General features: G+C 53.0%; 1 protein-coding gene across 1 annotated transcript; it reads right to left on the reverse strand.

Annotated features, from left to right (window-relative positions):
* Nucleotides 1-16279: 16279 nt before the first annotated feature.
* On the reverse strand, nt 16280-24403 carry LOC130598749 (aryl hydrocarbon receptor-like; the record flags this gene model as incomplete). Its single annotated transcript, XM_057408497.1, is given in 9 exon segments — nt 16280-16455; nt 16458-17940; nt 18292-18433; nt 18665-18774; nt 19126-19316; nt 19447-19568; nt 20347-20452; nt 22242-22331; nt 24290-24403. Coding segments are annotated over 9 exon segments (2403 nt in total), but the record flags the coding sequence as incomplete, so codon positions are not given.
* Between the last annotated feature and the right edge of the window lie 27 nt (nt 24404-24430).

Consider the following 24430-nt stretch of genomic DNA (forward strand, 5'->3'; position numbering starts at 1 on the left):
GAAGCCACACTCACATCACCCTTTCCCAGCAGGACAGCGAGTTCCATTCTGCTTGGATATGGGTCACCAATGGAGATGGGTCCCAGCTTGTGTTACTAAGAGAAAGGTATAAGCAGGAGAAAAAACAGCCTTGACTGATGGCCCCAGGCTGCACCAGGGGAGGTTTAGACTGGAGATGAGGAACAATTCCTTCTCTTGATGCTCTTAAAGGTCTTTTCCAAACTGCTTGATTCTATGATTCTACGACCTGGGAGGCTCCACATGTAGTTCCCATCCTCCCCACAGCCAAGGACGGCCTTGGCTCAGCTGTATGGCTTAGGACAGCAAGAGGCTGGCAAAGCAGGGGATGCTCAGTGGAGAGCACAGCCATTGCAGGGTACTGCATGCTGCTAGCATTGGCTGGGCGTCCCCTGCTGTTGCTTGGTCCATGTGGCAGGGGATAATCCTGCTGCTTTGGGAGGAACTTGCCTATCTCCTGGCCTCGCTGGCATCCATCCTGTCCTGCCCAGGTACCAGAGCAGAGGTGTGGAGAGGGACCATGGTGCTGTCCATGGGCAAGGAGCAAGGACAAGGAAGGTGTTGCCTCTACTGCCTGCTCCATTGCCCATTGGTCATGGTGGCCAAGCCATCATCAGACAGCGACCACTGACAACAGAGAAGGCGAAAGCTTTAACCTAAGAGTTTGGGGTTTGAAACCACAGTGGAAACATCCAACTTCTGGGAAGCTATTTTCTTCCAAAGCAGGATTGAAAAAAGGCTTAAGTCTGGGCCCTGGATGTGGGGAGAAACCATAGAATCTCTTTGACCATTGCGGTTGACCTCCAAGTACCTTTTTACCTTTTCCTTTGGGCAAAGAAGTGATTCAAGCCAAACTCACACCAGGCAACAACCTGCTGCAAGGCACTCATCCAGCTTGTACAGCACCATCCTTCAAAGCACCACATGGCACCAAAAGGGCCAAGCATCAGTGTTCAATATAGAAAGGGATGCCTGCAGCCACATGCATCTAGGATGCCCATTACCCACACAGGGGTCCTTTAGCAGCACTGACCCCAGAGGCCCTATAGCTGCGCAAAGCCATACCCATCCCCTACCCCTAACCTGGATGCAGGCAGGGAAGCCACAGTAGCCGGCCCTAGCCTGCTTCCCCCGCTTCCCAACCTGTGGGCATCAGGATCAATTAGGGTCTAGCCAACTCCCATTTCATTGTCCAGTCGCTGTTTCTCCCTCCTCTCCTTCCCTTTATTCCAGGCACGGACGCTCTCTCTATTTACTGGCCTTGATCTCAGTGTGTGGGAATGCTGCAGAGGTGAATTGGTGCCGTCAAGCTCACTTGAACCCTTGGAGCAGCTTCAGAAGCCTTGCTCCACCACGCAGCAGCACTTGGTCCTCCCCTAACCCCACTGACCAGAGGCAGGTTCAATACCCCATCTACCTGCGCTGTCAGGCATCCGAGCGGAGGTTCTCAGCCTTGGTCCCTTTAGAAAGGGGTTTTGATGCTTGGCCTCCGTTTAAGACCTCCGCTGAGACTGCTGCTGGACACAGCCTTGGTGCAAAAGGACTCACCACAATCAGAGGAGGGGAAAGCAAATCTAAACCCAGAGATTTCAACACCCAGCTTGGGACTTCTAAAAGGGTAACATCAGACTGTGGGAGATGATAACAGGACACCAGTCCCAGCAAGCCCTCCTGAGCACTGCTGTGTTATAACCGCAGTTATAACCCCCCAGGGGTTTGGTTATTAACCAGCCTGGGTCCAGCATTTCTCTCTCCAGACACCACGATCTCTCCAGGTGTCCTGTGTATATGGTCACACCTTGCTCTGCCTGGCTCCTGTGTTACACCTATTCACACACAAGGTCTGTAAAGCAGAGCAGCTGGATCTCCGCACTCAGAAATCCAGTGCTGCTTCCACACAGACAACTTACAGATGGTGGTTTCCTCCAGGAAGGATGGGGAAAGGAGGGAACCGTCACTGCCTGCCCCAGAGACCTGAAGGGGACGTAAACCTCTGCTCGGTCACAAGCACCATGAACTATACCACGTGAAATCCCTGCTTCACCAAAACACCCTGCAGTCCATAACGGAACAGCCCACTCTTTGGGTAGAATTCCAAGGATCTGGAAAGGGCACAGGTGGAAAAATCCCTGCAAGGCATCTGCCAGGGAGCAGCATTAACCTGGAGTAGCAGCTCACCCTCTGGTACGGCTGCCGAGTCCAACACTGCTCTGTTGCCACAATCTCCATCCCCCTCGGCTTATTTGGCACCATGATTCTTTACAGCCACTGCACAAAGCAAAGGGAAGGGAAATAAGTGCTGCAGGAGCACACGCAAGCAGCCACCACCACCACCATCCAAAGCATGGACCTGGCTGCAGAGCTGTGATGTGGAGAGCACTTTGCTTCACCCATCCAAAGAGCTGATTTTAACCCCCCACTTCACAACACATCATCTTTCCTCCCCTTCTCCCCTTCCAGACCTTCAACAACCTATGAGTAAAGATGCAGTTAAAGCCAGGGATCACTAAAGCAAAGAGGCATCAGCAGACTACACTCTTCCAGGGCAAAGAACATGCCACTTGGAAGGGTGCAGTGCAAGTAGCCCAGTCAGTGATGTCCCATTGACACCATTTCCTCATTGACAGTTCAGCAACTAAATGGGTTTAGTCAATGAAATTAAGGCAAGGCACAGCTCCCAGTGGCAGAAAACACATGGAAGAACACATGCATGGATACAAACATAGACCCCCAAGACCCCAGTGACCAGGACTGCAGAGACAGGACAAGGGGTGATGGGTTCAAACTGGAACAGGGGAAGTTCCCATTGGAGATAAGGAAGTTCTTCCCTTGAGGGCGGTGTATACCCAAGTACATCCTGTGTGTGTATAGCAGCAGGTTGCACGTGCACATGTTGCTGCATCACTTCTGCACCCTGACCACCATCCTGCTGCAAGTACTGGTGCCCAGAGAGGACAATGCAGGAGCTATGAATTACTCCAGGTCTTCGGCCCTCCCCTGCTTGCTCCCAGAGTGCAGAGCTGCAGGTGAAAGACAAAGATAAAGCTGCATGGTAGAAGAGCAGCTCAAGGGTGCTGCCCTCTACTCATGGGGCTGCTTTCACGGGCAGAAAAACCTGATCACAACTGCTGCTGCTTAAACATAAGCTTTGCTGTTGGCATCAGGGCTGCTCCTATAAACCACAGTCCCCATGGGACGTTTCCCTGTGACCTTCCCAAACATCACGTTTTCCGTGGGACCCACCCAAGGAAGCCCAAAGGTGACTGCAGATACCTCAGGATGCTGTCCCCCAGCTTTGTCTCTCCATCAATAGCCCTGCAGAGCAGCCCCCAGGGTCAGCAATGCAGCACAAGTGTCGCAATGCATCAGGCTGACGGAGCAGAGCTGAAGCAGGGAGCTCCCCATCACACAGCTTAGAGGCTGTAGCACCATAGAATAAAGGAATTGGGGAAGGAATTGTTCCTCATCTCCACCTAAAGCTCCCCTGGTGCAGCTTGAGGCCGTTTCCTCTTCTCCTATCACCCTCCTGCTCTGCCCTGAGGAAGGGCAAGGCAGGGGGTTGGAAATGGATGAGCTTTAAGGTCCCTTCCGACTCAAACCATTCCATGGTTCTGTGATCACCTTTGCTACTGGCAGCTATGGAAGGAGGAAGGTGAGGAGAAAGAAGTTCACATCACCTGAAAGCTCCAAGGCCTTCACAGCAGCAAACTGATGACTGCCAGGGAGGAAAACAAAACAACTCGGTCCCAAACCCACACATGAAGGAAAAGCAGCAGAAGGAAACCAAACGGCTTCATGACCAGGGCCCGGTCTGGGAGCTCTGCTCTGGATGCCCAGTAGGCACCCAGACAGAGCAGATGAGAGGGGAGGCTGCAGTGCAGAGCTCAGAGAGTAGAGAGTGCCTGCACTGGTCTTGTGAGGGGAGGGTGCACAATGGGCAGGGCTGCACCCCGTGTGCCCTGGTGCAGGTCCTCCTGCAGCAGGGGCTGAGCTGCAGGATGCTATTAATAGGCTACAAGATGAAGCTGAGAGGAAGCAGGACTGCTTGCTCCAGGCCCAAACTGTGCCGGGGCTCCAAGCATCCTCTGTAGCTCATGGAGGAAAGAAGGAGGTCGTTAACCCAGGAAGCTGGGGAACAGCAAAAAAAAAAAAAAATAGGAAGAGGACAATTAAAAGCAAGGGGCTTCCTCCTAAATCGCTTGTCCCCGCCTAGAACCGCTTTGCTGTCCTGCAGGGGGCTGATGAGGAAACGCACTCGCACCAGGAACAACCAGCTGATGCGCTGGTAAAGAAGATCTGTACTGGTGCTGCCAGGAAAAAGCGGCGGGTCGTAGTGGTAGGGGACTCTACTTTGAAAGGGACAGAAGCACTCGTCTGTCAGCCTGACCCGGTCTCAAGGGAGGTGTGTTGCCTACCTGAGGCACGGTTCAGGGATGTTGCACAGAGGCTGCCTGCTCTAGTAAGTCCCATGGACTATTACCCACTTCTAGTGATCCATGTGGGCACTAGTGATATAGACAGCAGCAGCCTGGAGAACATAAAGAGGGACTACAGAGCCCTGGGAGAGGTGGTTAGGGGCTCTGGAGCTCAGTCTTTTTGTCAATTCTCCAGGGTACAGGGGAGGACCTTAAAAAGGCTAGGAGGATTAGCCAGGTTAATAAATGGTTAAAAGGGTGGTGTCACAGTCAGGGGTTTGGGTGTCTTGAACACGGGACCCAAGTTTGGAGGCCAGGTCTAGTGGGGGCTGGTGGAGCTGGTGTAAGGGAAAGAGCAGTTTTGGTAGGAGGCTTGCCAGACTGGTCAAGGAAGCTTTAAACTAGATGTGTTTGGGGAGGAGGGGCATCATTCCATTCCAACACAACCAGTCAGTTGCCAGCACCTATAATAAATGCTTGGAGCACTGTAGAGAGATTCCAGCCGCTCCAGCCAATGAGCCGACTTCATTTGGAGCTCAGCTCAGATGCCTCTATACAAATGCCCGTAGCATGGGGAACAAACAAGAGGAATTAGAGATGTGTGCACATCTACGGGGGTATGATATAATAGGCATCACAGAAACATGGTGGGATGGCTCCCATGACTGGAGTGTTGGAATGGAAGATTACAGGCTCTTTAGGAAGGACAGGCCCGGCAGGCGGGGGTGGGGGTTAGTTGCCGTTTATGTTAGGGATAGGCTGGAGAGTATGGAACTCTGTCTGGGGACAGGTGAGCAGTCCACAGAGAGTTTGTGAGTCAGGGTTAAAGGGAGAACAGCTATGGGAGACATTACTGTGGGGATGTGTTACAGACCGCCTGATCAAGGAGAACCTGCGGATGAAGCACTCCATAGACAGATAGGAAAAGCCTCATACTTGCAGGCCCTTGTTCTCATGGGTGACTTCAACCACGCTGACATCTGTTGGAAGGACGGTATGGCCCGGCACAAGCAATCCAGGAGGTTCCTCGATTGTGTGGAAGGCAACTTCCTTCTGCAAGTAATAGGGGACCCGACAAGGAGAGGTGCCGTGCTTGAGCTCGTGCTCACCAACAGGGAAGGGCTCGTTGGACATGTGATGCTCCAGGGCAGCCTTGGATGCAGCGATCATGAGACGGTCGAATTTGAGATCCTCAGGACAGTGAGAAGAGCGTGCAGCAAGCTCACTGCCCTGGACTTCAGGAGAGCAGACTTTGGCCTCTTCAGGAACCTGCTTAGTAAGGTTCCATGGGATACAGCCCTAGAGGGCAGGGGGGCCCAAGACTGTTGGTTGATATTCAAGTATCACCTGCTGCAAGCTCAGGAGTGTTGCATCCCAGCTAGAAGGAAGTGCAGCAGGAGGGCCAGGAGACCTCCTTGGATGGATAAGGGGCTCCTGAGGAAAATTCAAAGGAAAAAAAGAGGCTTATAAAAGGTGGAAGCAAGGACAGGCAGCCTGGGAAGAACACAGGGATGTTGTCTGGGAAGCTAGGGACCAGGTTAGGAAAGCTAAGGCCCAGTTAGAATTAAACTTGGCTAGGGATGTTAAGGATAACAGGAAGGGAGTCTACAGGTACATAGCAAATAAAAGACAGACTAGGCACAATGTGGGCCCTCTCCAGAAGCTATCAGGAGAACTGGCTACCCTGGATTTGGAGAAGGCTGAGGTTCTGAATGACTTCTTTGCCTTGGTCTTTACTGGCAAAGGCTCTGCTCGCACCACCCAAGTCTTGGAAGGCAGGTGCAGGGACTGTGAGAATGAAGACCTTAGACCCACTGTAGGAGAGGATCAAGTTCGAGACCATCTTAAAAATCTGAACATGCACAAGTCCCTGGGACCTGATGAAATCCATCCGCGGGTCCTGAAGGAGCTGGTGAATGAAGTTGCTAAGCCACTGGCCATCATATTTGAGAAATCCTGGCAGTCAGGTGAAGTTCCCAACGAATGGAAAAAGGGAAATATAACCCCCATTTTCAAGAAGGGGAAAATGGATGACCCGGGGAACTACAGACCAGTCAGTCTCACCTCTGTGCCCGGCAAAATCTTGGAGCAGATTCTCCTGGATGGCATGCTAAGGCACATGAAAATCAACAAGGTGCTTGGTGACAGCCAGCATGGCTTCACTAAGGGGAAATCCTGCCTGACCAATTTGGTGGCCTTCTATGATGGGGCTACGGAACTGATGGACAGGGGTAGAGCAGTTGATGTCATCTACCTGGACTTGTGCAAAGCGTTCGACACTGTCCCACACAACAGCAGAAGCAGCCCTGCGCAGAAGGACTTGGGGGTGTTGGTCGATGAGAAAATGAACATGAGCTGGCTTCAGTGTGCACTCACAGCCCAGAAAGCCAACCGTATCCTGGGCTGCATCAAAAGGACCATGACCAGCAGGTCAAAGGAGGTGATCCTGCCCCTCTACTCTGCTCTCATGAGACCTCACCTGGAGTATTGTGTGCAGTTCTGGTGTCCTCAGCATAAAAAGGACATGGAACTGTTGGAACAAGTCCAGAGGAGGCCACGAGGATGATCAGGGGACTGGAGCACCTCCTGTATGAAGACAGGCTGAGAAAGTTGGGGCTGTTCAGCCTGGAGAACAGAAGGCTGCGTGGAGACCTCAGAGCAGCATTTCAGTATCTGAAGGGGGCCTATAGGGATGCTGGGGAGGGACTCTTCATTAGGGACTGTAGTGACAGGACAAGGGGTGATGGGTTCAAACTTAACCAGGGGAAGTTTAGATTGGATATAAGGAGGAAATTCTTTCCTGTTAGGGTGGTGAGGCACTGGAATGGGTTGCCCAGGGAAGTTGTGAATGCTCCATCCCTGGTGGTGTTCAAGGCCAGGTTGGACGAAGCCCTGGTTGACATGGTTTAGTGTGAGGTATTCCTGCCAATGGCAGGGGGGTGGAACTAAATGATCTTAAGGTCCTTTCCAACCCTAACTATTCTATGATCCTATGATTGTATGATTCTATGGCTCATCAAGCCATCACTGCTGCTGGCATCATTTAAGGGAGGTGAGAAAACACCGAACACAGCTGCAAGTGATGGCAAGGATGCTGCATGGCAAAGTCATGAGTTCATGTACCAATTATCCATTCTCCTGTGAGAACACTGTCTCCACAATGATGCTCCCTGCAAGCTTTCTGCTGTAGGGCTCCATGCCCACTGTGCATCAGAGAACCAGAGACTGGTTTGGGTTGGAAGGGACCATAAAACTCATCCAGTTCCAACCCCTGCCATGGGCAGGGACACCTTCCACTGGAGCAGGTTGCTCCAAGCCCCTGTGTCCAACCTGGCCTTGAACACTGCCAGCGATGGGGCAGCCACAGCTTCTCTGGGCAGCCAGCAACGAGCAAAGACTTCTTGAGCTTCCCTTTGCTTCTTCATAATGGACATGACTGTTTTACATCCCACTTCATAAGTGCCTGTCTCAGCTCCCCTTTGGACACTGAAGAGATGAATGATTCGTGCCTTGCCTCATGGTGTGGACACGCTGCCTTCCGTGAACACACGTGCTGAATAATGGATGCCCTGTTAAAAGATCTTATGGCACTTCCAAAAGCAAGGAGGCCTTGACTATGTGCAGCTTTCCCTTGCACTTGGGTCTCAAAGGGGGAAGCACGTGCAGAGGTTTAAACAAGGACAACAAGGACCTGCCAGGCTTTCTCTTCTTGCAGCATCAGCAGTGGTTTGAGCTCACCCACTCCCACCACTCGTCCAACAGGAGCTTTAGGTGTGCACCATGGAACCAACCAGGTTTGGAAAGCCCTTTAACCTCATCCAGTCCAACCGCCCCCTGGCACTGCCAAGGCCACCACTAACCCATGGCACTGAGGCCTCGTCTCCATGGTGTGTGAACACTTGCAGGGTCCGTGACTCCTGCCCTGGGCAGCCTGTTCCAATGCCTGAACACCCTGTGGGGAAGGAATTGTTCCTCATCTCCATCTAAACCTCCCCTGGTGCAGCTTGAGGCCGTCTCCACTTGTCCCATCCCTTGCTCCTTGGGAGCAGAGTCCATCTCAGCCTGAAAGCTTAACCTGGGGTTTCCGGCCAGCTCTGCTTCCCTGCTTTGGCTTGAAGGAGCATTGAAAGACCCCAGCTGTTTGCAAGCAGCCACTCACAGACCGTCAACACCTTCCTACAGCTGCTCCTATGGGAGACAGGGAGAAATACTTGGCAAGGGAAGCACACGGCAGGAAAACTAAGGGAAGTCACAAGAATAAGGCTTAAACTGCTCCTCCAAGACCAGCGCATTACCCAGGCAATGAAAAGAGCAGGACGGTCACAGCGTTAAGCTTTATTCACTTAAGCCATCCCTTAGGCTTTCTCTGCAGTACATGGCCCAACAGCTTATGAGGTGGGAGAGCAAAGTGAACCCATGAGCATCAGTCACCTCTGAACAGCCACACATCAGTAAATGCCCATCCCAATCTCAAACCCTTACCCCTAAGCAGAGGTTCTGGGGACACAATGCAGTTATATGGTCTATAACTACATAATTAAAAGCCCTTTTCCAATCTGAAAGGCTTTGGAGCCATCACAGCTCCAGCAGTAACTATATGCTATATACACTATATATATAACTATATTCATTTAAAGGGTTCAGCTCAGCATCAATCCTACAGCGATTTTAAGAGGGCTCCAGGAAAACCCCCAAATCCTCAATTCCCACAGGAGCGTTAGCTTTTAAAACCCATGGGAGAGGCAAGCTGCTTAAGAGTTGGATACATGACACTAACCTTCCATAGAAGGCATATCATACACAGCTCAAACCCAAAATGAAAGCTACATCTACCTTCCGATCTATGACAACAGACCATGTAATACATCTTGAGCACCAAATTTCTCATGCCATGATGCACAGAATCATAGGATAATTAGGGTTGGAAAGGACCTTAAGACATGCCAGGGTGTTTTCCACCTCTCCTCCCAGGTGCCAGAGGCCATGCTTCAGCTGCTGCAAGCCCAGGTCTCCAGGAAGGATGCTGCACACAGGTAGAGGTACATCTGCATCCCCAAGGAGCCTCATCTCAAAGCAGAATGAGCCCTCTAACAGCCTATAGGGAGGTTCAGACATGCACCCCTTGATGAGAAGCACAGCTTGGACAACCTTCCCCCCAAGCTGCAGGAACAAACCATGAGATCCACTTCTCCAAACCAAGCCCTTGCCCATTCTGAGGTCTGCCAACTGACTTCCCACCAGACGTTTAAGTGGTCCAAGCAACACGGATGTTATCCATGTGCCATGTAGCCTTGAAGGCATCTCCCTTTCTCAGTCACAAATCACCACGCCAGGCAAAACCTTCCCCTGGAGCACCTTCCTTTCTTCTCTTCCCCTTCCCAGACGGAGGCAAAAGAAACAGGGATCCAGCTGTGTTTGCCAGGCCCTAGCAACAAGGGGAGGATGGAGGAAGGATTAGAGGGGAGCAGCCCACCAGGCATTACCAGCCTAAGCTGCCAGCATTCATCGGGTGTGATGTGACAGCACGGTGGCACTTCCACCCCACAGCAGGAAAAGGGGTAGGAGAGAAGGAGGAGAAGGTGGCAGGAGGGAGGATACTTGGCTTTGCTCCACTACTCTAAAGGTGGTCCTCAGCATCAGGGAGGAGAGAGAAGGCAGCCTGGCTCCTCAGCTTTGGCATTGGCAGCACTGCAGCACCTCTACCAAGACACAGGTAATGGAAGAGCCTCCTGCACAGCAGGGAGGAAGGGTGAGATGCTGAACAAGGATTTACGCATGTGTTTCACCAAGGGGGAATAAGGAAATAAGGCATTTGGGGGAACTGTCATAGAGGAAAAGAGACCTGGATAGGAAAGGAGAAGGTAGAAGACCTTAAATCAGCCTTCACTGATGTTTGGATAGGACTCTTGACTTGGAAGTCAATTTCAGTTCCTTTAGGTCCTCCTGGTCCAGGTTAATGGTGCTGGGTTAGGGTCAGTGCTGCTTTACCCATGAAGACGTGATGTGGGATGGGCAGGACCTTTATGAGACCACCTCCCTGCTGGGACATCTCTCCCAGTGTGGAGCAGCTCTGGCTGCTTTCAGTGAACACAGAAACACCCCAAATCACTCATGTTTTCTGCTCCAGGACTTGTCAGCATTCAGCAGCTAAAACTATCTCCTTGGGTCCCTCCCTAAGGTGGGCTTTATGCCAGGTCCAGCACAGCAGCATCACTCCAGCATTCCCACTGAGTGGAATTAAGTACCTTCAAATGACTTGATTTTGCAGATGAGCTGTAGAAGGGACTCAGCTGGGTCTGCAATCACTGTCTGCATCTAAAAGGATGAAGCTTTTCCTCCTCCCCTCTCACACCTGAATTACAGCCACCTGGAATTCCCATTTCTCGCAATGCAAGCCCAAAGTAACCCAGAGATGTGAGAATGTCAAACCCAGGATGCACAGAGCAGGTGGGACCATAGCCCCCAGGGTCATCCCATGCTCACCTTTCATCCCAGCACATTCCCCACTGGAGATGATGACAAGCCCCAGAGCAACTTCTGATGTGACACTTGGCAACAAGACCAGCCATGAACAACCTGGTCTAATCCAGGACCTCTGCCTGGTCCTAGGGCACAGGACCAACTCTGAAGGTGCTCCTATGCTTCAGAGCAGATGGGCTTTGGGCCACATATTCAGCATTGCAAAGGCTAATGCAGCAGAGCTCCTTTCCAGAGCAAAGCCAGTGGGAAAACCACAGCTGATACAGCCAGACAAGTAAATTGACCTAATGCTGTAAGGCAAACAACTCCTCTCTGAGGCCATTCATCTTCATGTACTTGCTGATCCTACAAGCACGGTTTAAAAGAGAATGGAAATTCAATACATCCACTGCCATTCGACACATCCATTGGCATTCAATATACCCAATGCTTTGAGGTTAAAAGGAGAAATTAGGCTCTTCCTGAGGCCATCTGCAGCATTCGCAAGCCCCTGTGATTTCACCAGGATAATCCAGGGTTGCCTAAGCCATAGAATCCCTGGTTTGGGTTGGAAGGGACCTTAAAGTTCATCCAGTTCTATGGGCAGGGGCACCTTCCACTAGAGCAGTTTGCTCCAAGCCCCATCCTACCTGGCCTTTGGTTGGACGTTTATGGGTTGAGGTGTTTATTAACTGCAACCATTATAGCCCAGGGGAACACAGAAGCTCCTTTAACAGCGTCTATTTTAACGGGTTCCCAAACGCAATGTAACCACACGCCAGGTAATTGTTATGCACTGCCAGCACACTGAGCGTCCCACCAGCCCATTAGAACAGGAAGAGTCCCTTGAAAAGCGAAACTTCCCACCTGGGCTGCACAAATCACTGCTACCTGCTCCTGCCCAAGCACCCAAAGACAAAATCAACTTCATCCACCCAGATCCCTCTAATGCCAAACAAGGGCGAGCTCTGCTCCTGCCCGGGTACGAGGCATCCCGAAGCCTTGCGGCTTGACATGGCAAACCGAGAGCAGACAGCGTGAGCAGAGGAGAAAGAAAAGGAGCTGCAGGGAGTAACGAAGGGGGACGCGGCTCCCGCCGGCGATGCTCCTTACAGCTGAAGAAGCTCTTAGCACGGAGGTAGTCGGCGCTGAGCCGCAGGAGCTGATCCAGCTCGGCCACCACCTCCTCGGAGAAGGGCAGCAGCCTCTCCAGCTCCCGCTTCGGCCGGGACCGCCCGCACAAAGCCTTGGTAGAGCCGCGTTACCGGTCGGGCCTCCCGCACCGGCACCGCTTTCTTCCGCTTGCACTCCGCGTACATGGAAGGGTCGAGAGCGCTGCAACTGCTGCATCCCAACCAGCACGGGCCCGGAGCTGAAACGGGCCCGCATCTCTCCCCGCCCAGCGAGAGGAGGGGCCGGGGTTGGGTGGGGAGATGATGATGACGGAGGGGGTGAGGACATCCGAGCAGCTTCCAGTGTCAAGGGGGGCTACAAGGATGCTGGGGAGGGACTCTTCATCAGGGACTGTAGTAATAGGACAAGGGGTGGTGGGTTCAGACTGAAACAGGGGAAGTTCAGGTCAGATCTAAGGCAGAAGCTCTTCCCTGTGAGGGTGCTGAGGCACTGGCACGGGGTGCCCAGAGAAGCTGTGGCTGCCCCATCCCTGACAGTGTTCAAGGCCGGGTTGGACACAGGGGCTTGGAGCACCCTGCTCTAGTGGAAGGTGTCCCTGCCTGTGGCAGGGGTTGGAACTGGATGATCTCAAGGTCCTTTCCAACCCAAACCATGCTATGGTTCTATGAACCACCTGCTCCTGGTCTAAATACTCTTTGTCACTGCAGTTATCAGTGCCAGCATCTGGCTTCTGTTATGAAGAAGGAACAGCATCTTTGTCCCATGCATGTCCCTGTACTCCAAGAGGTGCTCCAAGTCCTACTGTAGCTAAACACCCCCTCTTTAACCCTTTTCTCAACCCAGCTCACAGACTGCAGCTCCCTGCCTGTTTCCTGGGGCTAACCACTGGCAGTGGTTCAGGAAGCACCGCAGGCAGGTCCTGGGCACCAGTGTGCAGCCAAGCAGTCTATATATACATATACATATATATATATGTGTGTGAGCCTGACCTCCTGCCCAACCCTGGTGAAACCCATTTTCCCCCAGCACTTCAGAGCTGCCTTTGGCTCATCTTCACTTGCTCAGCAAACGCCCCTGTAACAGGTCAGCACTTTCTTCACAGCAAAGCTATGTGAGGAATGTCTCCTAAGGCAGCTGGAGCCTTTCCAAAGAGGGTGAGCTACCAAAGACACATTTCCCCCACTCAATCCCCCAGGCAGTGAAGGAAGGTGCAAACTTGGCCCTTGAAGGCTTGCTGTGCACTTCCACTTGGGCTCCTGTGCCCTCTTGAGCTGGGGAAGGAGAGGCTCTCTTCACTCCCCTCCCATGCCTGCCTTGAATGCCCTTAGGGAGAGGGCTGGTTCTGCCATATCTCTCCCAGGAAGAACTTGAGGGGCAGCAGGTAGAAGATACAGGCCAGGGTCTGCAGGTCTCCAGGCATCCCTCTCCTCTGGTACATGACGGCGGGCAAGAGGAAGATCCTGATGTGCAGGATGCGTGAGGCTCCTCGGGCACTTGCTGGTGTCCTTGCCTGCTGTGATTTATTCCTGCCTTTAATCCCATATGCCAGCTGTTGTGTTCATGTGCTCAGCTTAGACACTAGGATTTCCCATTAAATCCCAGCCCTCCCGCCATGGAAAGACATTTGCAGATGTGCCCCCTTGGGCCTGCTTTCCACCTGCTCCAACCCAGCTCGCTGGGGTCCTGCAGAGCTGTTGCCAGCAAAGCCCACAGCCCATCTCCAGCCCTGCTGGCACTAGGAGCAATGCCCTCCAGCCACGAATACCAAACCACTCCCTGCATGTGCAAACCCAGCTGCAGCTGAAATTGCTTATCCAGGCATCAGGGACTTCCTGCTCTTCAGGAGCACAGAATCACAGACAGGGTTTGGAAGGGACTCTCTGGTCCATCACCACGACAGCAGGCTGGGGATGTCCTTGGACTTGTGGAACAGGCAGTTTCTCTGCCTCAGGTGTTGTGTGGACCTCACACGTGTGTGGTAGGGAGCTTGCCTTCCGAGGGCTGGAAGGCCCTTGGGCTGATGATGGAGGGCTTTGTGTCTGGTTCCATTACCTGGACAGAGCACTCAGGTCCACACTGCAGCCTTGCTCCTGCTGCCCCTGCCTGGAGCTCAGCCGTGCTCCATCCTCCTGCTGTGGCTGCTCACAGAGCCTGGTACTCACACACAGCATGGTAGGGAGTGAGCTCCTGCAAAGCAGGTCAGGGTGCAATCAAATCCCAGCCTGGTTTGTGTTGGAAGGGACCTTAAAGCTCATCCAGTTCCAACCCGCTGCCAACAAGCAGGACACCCTCCACAAGCCCCTGCATGTCCAGTGCAGCTCCAGATGTGTTCTTTCTGCAGGGATATGTTTATTAGCCACATCAGACTTGTATCAGGGAACCCAAACAGGGGTCAGCTTAATACAGACTGGTGACTGAACCTACTGACAATGCAAACAGAACCCTCAAACACCACAGCCTGTGCCTGTCCAGAGCACCCCTTGGGAACAACACAAACCCTGACAGATAACAACCACCTTCCTCTTCATGAGCACAAGGGCTGCTGGGTGCCAGGAGTGTTAAACCTATTGAGGCACCATGAGCACAGGGAAACCATGGAGCTGTTGAAGTGAGTCTGGAGGAGGCCCCAGAGATGCTGCAAGGGGTGGAGCAGCTCTGCTCTGGAGCCAGGCTGCTTCAGCCTGGACAAGAGAAGGCTCCTCAAGGGGAGACCTCAGAGCAGCTCCAGTGCTTAAAGGGGCTGCAGGAAACCTGGAGAGGGGCTTTGGACAAGGACCTGTAGGGACAGGACAAGGGGAATGGCTTTAACCTGCCAGAACAGGGGAGATTGAGATGAGCTCTTAGGCAGAAGCTCTTCCCTGTGAGGGTGCTGAGGCGCTGGCACAGGGTGCCCAGAGAAGCTGTGGCTGCCCCATCCCTGGCAGTGTTCAAGGCCAGGTTGGACACAGGGGCTTGGAGCAACCTGCTCTAGTGGAAGGTCCCTGCCCACGGCACAGGGTTAGAACTGGGTGAGCTTTAAGGTCCCTTCCAACAGAAACCAGGCTGTGGTGCTATGATCTTACAGGTGCCAGGACAATAAAGGTTGGCTAGTGGAGTCTAGCTGGTGGCATTTTGGGTCTTCTGGTTTGTAAGGCTTCACATCATAGGTACTCAGCTCCCTTCCCTGCCCTAGGTGGTCCTCCAGGCCACTTCAGAGGCATTGGGCCTGTCACCAGCATCACTTTGCTCCCAGCATGAAGCCAGCACATTAACCCTTCCCATGTCCCATCTTGCCTATCAAGCAGGGCCAGCAGAGTGAGGCAAAGCAGGGCATGAAGGAAGGGATGCAGGGAGATGAATCACTCCACTCCAGCACACTTTATTTTACTCCTTGGCAAACCATACAGGCTTACCACAAGGTGTGAAAGGCAGAAGGGATGATTCTCCCAACCACTCTGAGCTAAGGAGGAGCTTGGCTGGAACTTCCTCACCCTCCTGCCCAGAAAGGTCTCAACAGGTTGGTACCCACCTCTCCCAAAGTCCCTGTTGAATAGCCCAAACCCAGCCACCTCTTCTCACCAACTCCAGATCCCATACAGACCCTGCAGATGCTGCTGAGCTTCTCCAAGTGCTTGATAACATCCCTTTTCCAGAGGAACAGGGAGAGGAAATGAAGACTACAGGGGATGGGGAGCAAGCACACTCCGGCAGGCTGAGATACTGCAGGGAACCCAACATGGCAAGGGTGGTCCTCATCACAGAGGTGAGGAGGAGCCCATGTTGCATTGAGAAACAGCAATCCAGTGCTACATTGCATGTAAAGCAGCAGGTTCATCTGCAAGAGGTTGCCATGAGCACATAGTCCAGCAAACAATGTGTCCTTCCTTGGATCCTCAAAGTCTGCCATCCTCTTTGCTGGCATGGCTGCATCTCCCTTAAAGACCTGTTAAAAACCCAACTAAATGAACAAAACACTTCACCTTAGGCTGCCTGAAAGCTCTGCTAGGGAACTCCATTTCAGGCACTGGAAGACACAATTCCTGAGACCAGGAAGCACTCAGAGGCGATGCATGGCCAGAATGCTCCCAATTGCTGGTGGCTCTTCAAAATGTAGCTCCTAGTTCACAGTGATGCTTCAAACCCAGGCTGCCCACAAAGGATGCTGTGCCTGCATCCCCTGGGTACCACTTCTCGCTCTATCCATGAGAGCTGGGGCACCCCTCAGGTCCTGCAGCCCTCACACCTCACCTTAAGCTGGACCTCACAGGCACACAGAGGTTGCCCACCCATGAAGGAGGATGCTGATGGGAAGCCAGGACCCTGCTCGAGTGCTCCTGCACCCACCTTTGTAGGAAGAGATGCTGAGAACCTCAAATACGAGCCTGGTGATGTTTCAGGGTGGCTTTCACTGGGGAAAGGCAAAGCAACAGGATGCTGGGGAAGGGATGTCGTCTTAGGGGTATCCCTGAAGAAGTTGCTTTCATGGCTGAAAAGGCTATTTCCATACTGGCACTCGGGCAGCACATCGTGGTCTGGCAGTGTGGGTCCAACACTGGACCCCAGCAGGAGGCTGCTGTGTTGCACTGGACGTGCCCCACTGCAACAAGGAGCTGCCCCAGCCTGCAGCAGCCACTGCATGGACCATTTGTCCTCTTGGAACACTGCCTGCTCCCTTTCCCAGGACAAGCTGGGCTCTAGGTGAGATATATGGGGCCTTTTGGGGAAGTCCCCATCCTCTGGTGATGCTCTTGCAGGGAGAACAGCCTCCTCCTCATGGAGGTCCCCATGGGAGAACAAAGACTCATGCAAGCCCTGTACAGGGCAAGGAGCAGGTTGGGAGGGCAGCAACAACAACTCAGCCTCTGGGAGGCTCTTGGGCCTCCCAGACAGCACAGGCTGGGACTCCAGATGTGTTTCTGCTTCTTCCAGATGTTTCAGAGCTATCCAAGCGTCCGGCTGGCAGCCTCCAGAAGTGCTCTGCCCTAAAGCATTGCCTGGGTTTGCCTGAACAGGGACATTGTGCCACTGGGTCACTGGTGTGTTTGAGTGCAATGGTGGTGGGCAGCTTGAGCCCACCAGCTTGCCCCCAGGCTGGATGTCATCATTAGGAACAGTGTTATCCATAGGAGCAGAGGTGGGAACTCCTGCTTGAAGCCCTTGTCCTGGCTTTGCCAGCTCAAATGGGGCATTCAGAACAGTGCCCTCCACCAGCCCAGCTGGGTTAGACAGAACCTGTTGCTCTGGTTGAGCAGAGCTGATGGAGACCAGAGGGACCACAGCATCTTGGCCTTGGGCACCGGGTGCTTGGGTCTGTGCTGGGCCTTGAAACACTGATTGAGCTGCCCAGCAGTGCTGGAGATGAGCTGCAGCACCATTCTCCTCATTGCAGGGTAGGAATACCATGCTCTTCCCAACATCCTGCCCAAGGAACATCTGCTCCATGTAGGATGCCACTTCAGTGCCAACCTCCTGAGCTGGTGACTTCTCTGCACCCAAGCTGAGCAGAGCATCCTCCCACCACTGCAGCTCTGCAGTGTCCATGTTGAGGCTCTGCAGTGCCTGGGAGATGTTTCCATCCACCTCACTCTTCTCAAAGAGGGTCTCAATAATGACCAGGAGGGAGTCACTGTCCTTGGCATCACTGACTCCTTCATCCTGGCTCAGGCCATCAAGCTCAGCAATGAGCTGAAGCACATTATCAGCATGGGAGCTGTATATGGATGCATCCTGCTTTATCACGGGCCCAAGAAGAGGGTTGGGATCTACCAAGCACTGCTTTGGGTGGGAGTGTGCTTGTATCTGTGGCTCCTCCTTTGCCTGGAAGGAGTCCAGGGTCTCAGGAAGGTCATTCCTGTATAAGATCGCTTCCCCCGTCACAAAAGTAAAAGGCAGCTGCAGGTTTCTCTTCCACAGATTCTCCTCTCCTTCTTCATCCCTTCAGGACAGAGGGGAAAAAAGATGGAAAACAGCATGAGCACCTCCTCTACAAGGGACCAGACAAAACCACCCTCTCAGCAGTGAGACAGGAGCTCACAGCCCTGCCCTGGCTTTTCTAAAGCACATGGGCTGGCTACAATGCTGCTGGTGGAGGACTGCGGCTCTGGGAAGGGCTGAGAGAACAACTGTGTGTCCATAGCTTGTCCCAGGCAGGAATGAGCGTAGAATCATGGAATGGTTTGGGTTGGAAGGGACCTTAAAGCTCATCCAGTTCCAACCCCAACTTCTGCCTAAGGTCTAATCTAACGCTGAGAGCATTGAGGGCAAATGGAGACACAGAGATACTCACGAGAGGGCTCGCTGCTGGGCAATGATGCAGTCGGGTTTGCCCCCCTTGTACACCAGCCGGGCATTGCCCTGCACCCACACCCAGGCACCCTTCTTGGTCAGGAGCCGGAAGACTATCAGCCCACTCTCCCCTGTCTTCATCACTAGGGCAGGGAGACAAGAGAGGAAGCAGGGACATGGTTATTGCATAGGTATAAGGCACCAGAGCTTGAGCATCACCTCATGCCCGTGCTACAGGGGCAATGTGGGATGCAGCCAGCATGGCACATCCAGTGCTGTCTGCGCAGCCCCACCAAGGAGCAAGAGTGCTGGGGAGCCATAAAATCCCCCCCCCCAAGCCCCCTCATCCCAGTGTGTCTCCCCCCAACACTCACTTCTTATGTGGCTCTCGGCACAGTACATCATGTCAGCGGCGTGCACAAACTGGTACCCAGACCCAATCCTGCAGAGCTCCGTTTCCGTGTACCCCAGGACAACCGTCCCCCTGGAAATATGGGGACCAACAGGGATACCAGGGATGGATTCCCCAATTGCATCCCACCAGCCAGATGTGATTCCCTACCCAACAGCTTCCCACTCTGGGTACAACTCCCCATCCTGGGCTGAGCTGTATCCCTTCTCCCACAGAACCACCCCAAGCTGGGTTGGCTGGGCTAAAACCCAGCAGCCAAGAAGTGCTGTCACTCAGTTAATCTGCTCATCATGGTACTGGGGGACTGCAGTGGATGGACTGAAGCATCAGACACCTTGCCATAGGAGTCAGGTCAGAAGCACCCTGCTTCTATGGGCATGGGTCTTCCATCCATTTTGCCATAGGGAAAGTGAGATGTCTTACTGGGAATCACAGGCCACAGGGGTGAAGTCCAGCTTGTGCTTTGTCTGGAAGATGAGCGTCTCGGTCCGGAGCTCCAGGATGGAGAATGGCTGAAGGACAGTTGCGATGGCGAAGAAGACAAATGGGGACCTGTCTGATGGTGACTTCTGCTGCCCAAGGAGGCGTTTCAAGCGCCCATGGAAACGCAAGGCCTTGGATGGGGTTAGAGAATATGGGTGTGAAGTGAACAGGGTGATGGGGACTGGCTGCGCTGCCTCCCCATGGAACTTCAGTGGTTCCTTGGGAACACCACAGAATCATAGAGGGGTATCCCAGCATTACCAGAAATCCCGAGGAGTTATCCAGCAAGCAGCGGAAGCGGCAGGTGAAGCTTCTCTCCATGAAGGAGGGCTCCTCGGGGCTGGATGTGGTGCTGCATCCAGCCAGCAGCTCCATGGGAAAGGCTGGGAAACCAAAGGGAAAATGAAGCCTTCCAAGCTGTACATACCTCAAAGCCTTCTAGAACTTCCTGGTGGAGACTTTAATGCTCAGATGAGTCATAGAATGGTTTGCGTTGGAAGGGACCTTAACGCTTATCCAGTTCCAGCCCCTGCCACAGGCAGGGACACCTTCCACTAGAGCAGGTTGCTCCAAGCCCCTGTGTCCAATCTGGCCTTCAACACTTCCAGGGATGGGGCAGCCACAGCTTCTCTGGGCACCCTGTGCCAGCGCCTCAGCAACCTCACGGGGAAGAACTTCTGCCTAAGAGCTTATCTCAGTCTCCCCTGTTTCCATTTGAACCCATCACCCCTTGTCCTATTGCTGCAGTCCCTGATGAAGAGTCCCTCTCCAGTATCCTTGTAGCCCCCTTCAGACACTGGAAGCTGCTCCGAGGTCTCCACGCAGCTTCTCTTCTCCAATGAATGAGCCCATGATCTCCACCTGATGGGCAGTATCTTCCCAAGCTTGCCATGGGAAGGCAAAGTCCTCTTGCCCCTTCACACAGGAGCAAGGCAACAACCTGCTCCCATTGGAATGAATAGGATTTCAAATCCTGAAAAGCAAAAAAGTTTGGGGAAAACATCCCCATCTGTATAGCACAGCACAAACCTGTTGGTGACAGCCATGGGATGGCTGCAAGTCCCAGCTATGGGATGCTCCCTGTGCTTGGTGGCTCTAAGCACCAGCAGGAGGTGTTTCCAGCATGGAGTGGCCATGCAGAGGGATCACCCTGGCACTCACCATGCGGGCTGCTGCTGGACACTGGAGCCCTGTGCAGTTGGTGGTGGAAGACAGCTCTGTCATCCGTATGGATCAGCTCGTACACACTCTGGTGGATGAGATCCGACTGGAACGACACGAGGAGAGTTCTTGCTGAAGAAAGGCCTGGAAAACGTGTCTGGAGGGGGACACAGCAGAAGCCTTTCCTTCATGGATACTAAAAGCACCACGATAGAGCATAAAGAGGCAAACACAAAGCTTTGTGTGCCTTGAGAACAAGGACCAGGAACCTGCTGGCTATTAAGAAGGGTGGCTCAGGAAGAAGGAAAAGCAAGCAGAGATGGGGAAAAGCCTCTGGCACTGTGGGAACAGCTCAGAGGTTTCTATAATGGAAATGGTAATGTCCAAGGAAGCATGGCTGCTCAGGGGCATCACAGTGCCTGTATCCCCAGCATCCTCTGGCCATAGCTAAACAGAGCTTTCCAGCCTGTTCCCCACAGGTTCTCCTGGTGTCTCCTAGCCTTTCCAAGGATGTCCCACACTGGCTCTGGTGCCTGATCCTTAACCACAGTCCATGGGGAATGGACTCCCAGCCTGCTCTTTGGGAAGCTTTTCTCCCCATATATGGGATGCACGTTGCAGCAGTGGCATTTACCTGGCATGTCTTAGCCTCTAGCATCATCTCAGGACCAAATCAGACCCAGGGCCACAAGGGTTATGGGTTGTCAGAGGGGAATGTGTTGGTGGGGTACAAACTGCAGTCTCCAGCAGCACACAAGCTCCCTCTTTGCATTGACATCCCTGGCTCTCTGCTTTGTTTCTCCCACAGGATCAATGCATAAAGTAATTCCGAGGTTGATCAAACCATTTTGACCAAACCTATCTATTTTCCGTCATCCCCCCCCCCCCCCCCCCGATTTATGCAAAGGGATTTGGTGGTTTAAAAAGTGGGTTTGTATGGGGTTTAACTCCTAGCCCCCCTAACAGTGGGGATCTGTATCCCAGTGCAAACCACCTTCCTTAAGTGGGCCACCAGGGAAGATGCACATGCTGATGCTGAGCTGTAAAAGCCACACAGCAAGAACACCAGCACGTTCTCACATCTGCCTCACAACACAACCCCCTTCTTCTAGGGCCATGCCTTGCCCATCCTAGTCCTGCACACTGTGATGGTCAGCATGGTTCTGACCAACCATGGGCAGCTCAGGCCACTCCCTTAAGAAAGGGTCAGAGCAGAGCATCCTGCTTAACCAGACACACAGGTACACTGAGAAGACCACTCCCTGCCTGACTGCCCTGACTTTGGGGCATCAGCCCAAGGAACAAGGGATGGGACAAGAGGAAACAGCCTCAAGCTGCACCAGGAGAGGTTTAGATGGAGCTGAGGAACAATTCCTTCCCCAGAGAGTGCTCAGGCATTGGAACAGGCTGCCCAGGGCAGTGCTGGGGTCACCACATCAGTCCCTGCAGGTACACCAGCACCTATGCAGGCTTGGCAGCCCCACAGCCCTGCTGTGGACTCAGTCCTTTGGCCAGAACTGGAGGTAACAGGGTCGATGTGGGCTGAGACCTGCTTGTCCTTGGCATCCCAGGTAAGCCATGGTACTGACCCTGATGCCAAGATGCCCTCAAGCACAAGTGCCCAGCAGCATGATCCAAGACAACTCTCACACCACCCTTCCACAGGGAGATAAGAAGCTAAAGCCTGCCATTGCTCAACTTGCATCTGTTCCTACTAAATCACAAGCATTCTTGTTGGCTTTCACAGCCCCCAAAGGACATGAGTCATGTGAAAACATACATCCAGAATGACCCAAGGGAGCTGGGAAGGAAGAATAAAGCCCTGGCATCACTTTTAGCAGCACCTCCTTCCCAGAGCTGGACTGCATCCCTCCGGTTACAGCCATGGTACCCACCTGATGAAAGCCCAGGTAGTCCTGTACAGTAGGGGAGATGTAGAAGATACAACCATCTCCCGTCACAGCGATGACAAACCCATTGAGTGCCTGAAAGCAGAAGTTGAACCCAGAGTTACTCTCCCCAGCTACAATCCAACTGCTGGAAGATGAACTTCTCCAAGTGTTTCTTCAGCATTTGGAGATAGGAAGGGACTTTCTTCATCAGCAAGATAATGGAAGCAACTTGGGATCATGCAAGACTTTAATCCTGGTAAGTTGGTGGATTTGAGGGGGTTTCTTCAGTGTTAGCATGAGCAATGATCCAAGGCAGACTGACCATTTCTAGACCCATCACTACTATAGAAGGTATAGCTACGCTCTTCTGGGGCAAACATGGATTTTGCCCTTACTGCCCAACTCAACTGCACTGAGCTGCCCCTGGGAGGGACCATGGGGAAATGCTGTGTCATAGAATGGTTTGGGTTGGAAGGGACCTTAAAACTCATCCAGTTCCAACCCCTGCCATAGGCAGGGACACCTTCCACTAGAGCAGGTTGCTCCAAGCCCCTGTGTCCAACCTGGCCTTGAACACTGCCAGGGATGGAGACCAGGATGGAGAGGCTCTTGCCTTCCAAGCTGCTCCTTTGGCTCTGTCCCTCCTTGCAAAGAGGAGGCAGGAGCAATCTGCTGCCACAGCTCATGCACTTGCCCATTTACAGTGACACTGAAGCTCGTGGGAGCTGGCTTTATTTAGCAACAGGGATTACTTGAATGGGTGTCTGATCCTACACAGATCCAGCTTGCAGCAGGACCGGTCCCTTCCCTTTGTGTGCTGCAGTCCCCACGGGTCCCTGACTCAGAGGCTGTCCTGCAGATGACAATATGTGACTAATACACTCTTCAAAGCAGAACCAACCTAAACCACCAGGCAGCTCAGCTGGGGATTTGTATCCCATTAACACCTCACAAGCTCTCCAGATGCCTCCAGTCACCCAAAGGTGCCAATGCTCAACAAATTGCCATCATAAGGCTCAGATTAAGCCTCCAGAGAGCTGCTCCATCATGGGACTGGGGCAACCACAGGCTCCCTCCTGACTATCATAGAACCATAGAATAGTTAGGGGTGGAAAGGACTTTAAGATCATCAAGTTCCAACGCTGTTGGGTTGGAAGGCAACAAAGGCAGACTTTAAGGAGAGCCAAACACCCGTTTGCTGGTGGAAGAAGAGAGAAGGGGAGAAGGCCCATAAAGCACAGACACATGCTGTGTCAGAAACAGCCATGGAACAACTCAAGGTCTTGCATGGACTTGTCCTGCAGCCCCAAGGTGTGGCAAGCTTAGAGCTGACATGCCCAGATGTTTATTCTGCAACCAGCCTTTGTGTGACTTTTCATACCTCATTTCCTTCCTGCTTCCATTGGCAGCCCAAACAAGCAGCATTCAGCTGATTCACCAGCTCCTCTGAAGTTCACTGACAGCTGTTTCATTACACACACACACACTGGCCTCTCTACAAAGGAGAGCTCCCATCACCCTATGATTCTGTCCACCAGTGCCTTCCAAGATCCAGCTCTCCATCCCCAAACTGAACCATCTTCCATCCCAGGAGCTCATCCTCAGGAATTCATGCAATGCCTCAGGTAGAGCAAAATGCTCCTGGTGGATGTTTTACCCTACTGCTATCACCATTCTCCTCTTGGCATTGACTGGAACACAAGAAACCCACCACCTCAGACACTAACCAGGGATCAATCCCTACACTGCTGCATGATAGGGCACAATCTACCACCCCAAGCCCTGCTCTGTTACAGATGCAGTTTATGGTACAAATACACTGAAAAGGGGCAGCAAATTGTGTGGGGTGAAAAGAGTGGGTCCAGGGCCCCATCCCAGCCTTGCAGTGTCACTGCTCCCTGCCCCAAGGTGCTCAGTGCCTGTAGAATAGCAGTGAAGGTAAAGCAGGGTCTCCTCTTGCTGATGGGACCCCATGTTCCATTGCATGGGACCATGGCTGGGTGGCAGGAGCCAAGGGAAAAGCCCACACAACCCAAGCTACAGCACCATACCTGGAGCAGCAGTTCCCCCTCAGGAAACAGCTCCCTGTTGACCTGTGGGCTCATCCATCTGCTCCCTCCGGGGGCTCGGGGCTGCTCCAGCATGTAGTCACCAACATCCGTAGCTGTGGCTGCGAGTAAGAGGGCAAGTAA

The sequence above is a fragment of the Pezoporus wallicus genome, unplaced genomic scaffold (genome assembly GCF_028554395.1).
Source record: "Pezoporus wallicus isolate ANWC-B61680 ecotype Strahan unplaced genomic scaffold, APGP_CSIRO_Pwel_v1 contig_11856, whole genome shotgun sequence".
Taxonomy (NCBI): domain Eukaryota; kingdom Metazoa; phylum Chordata; class Aves; order Psittaciformes; family Psittacidae; genus Pezoporus; species Pezoporus wallicus.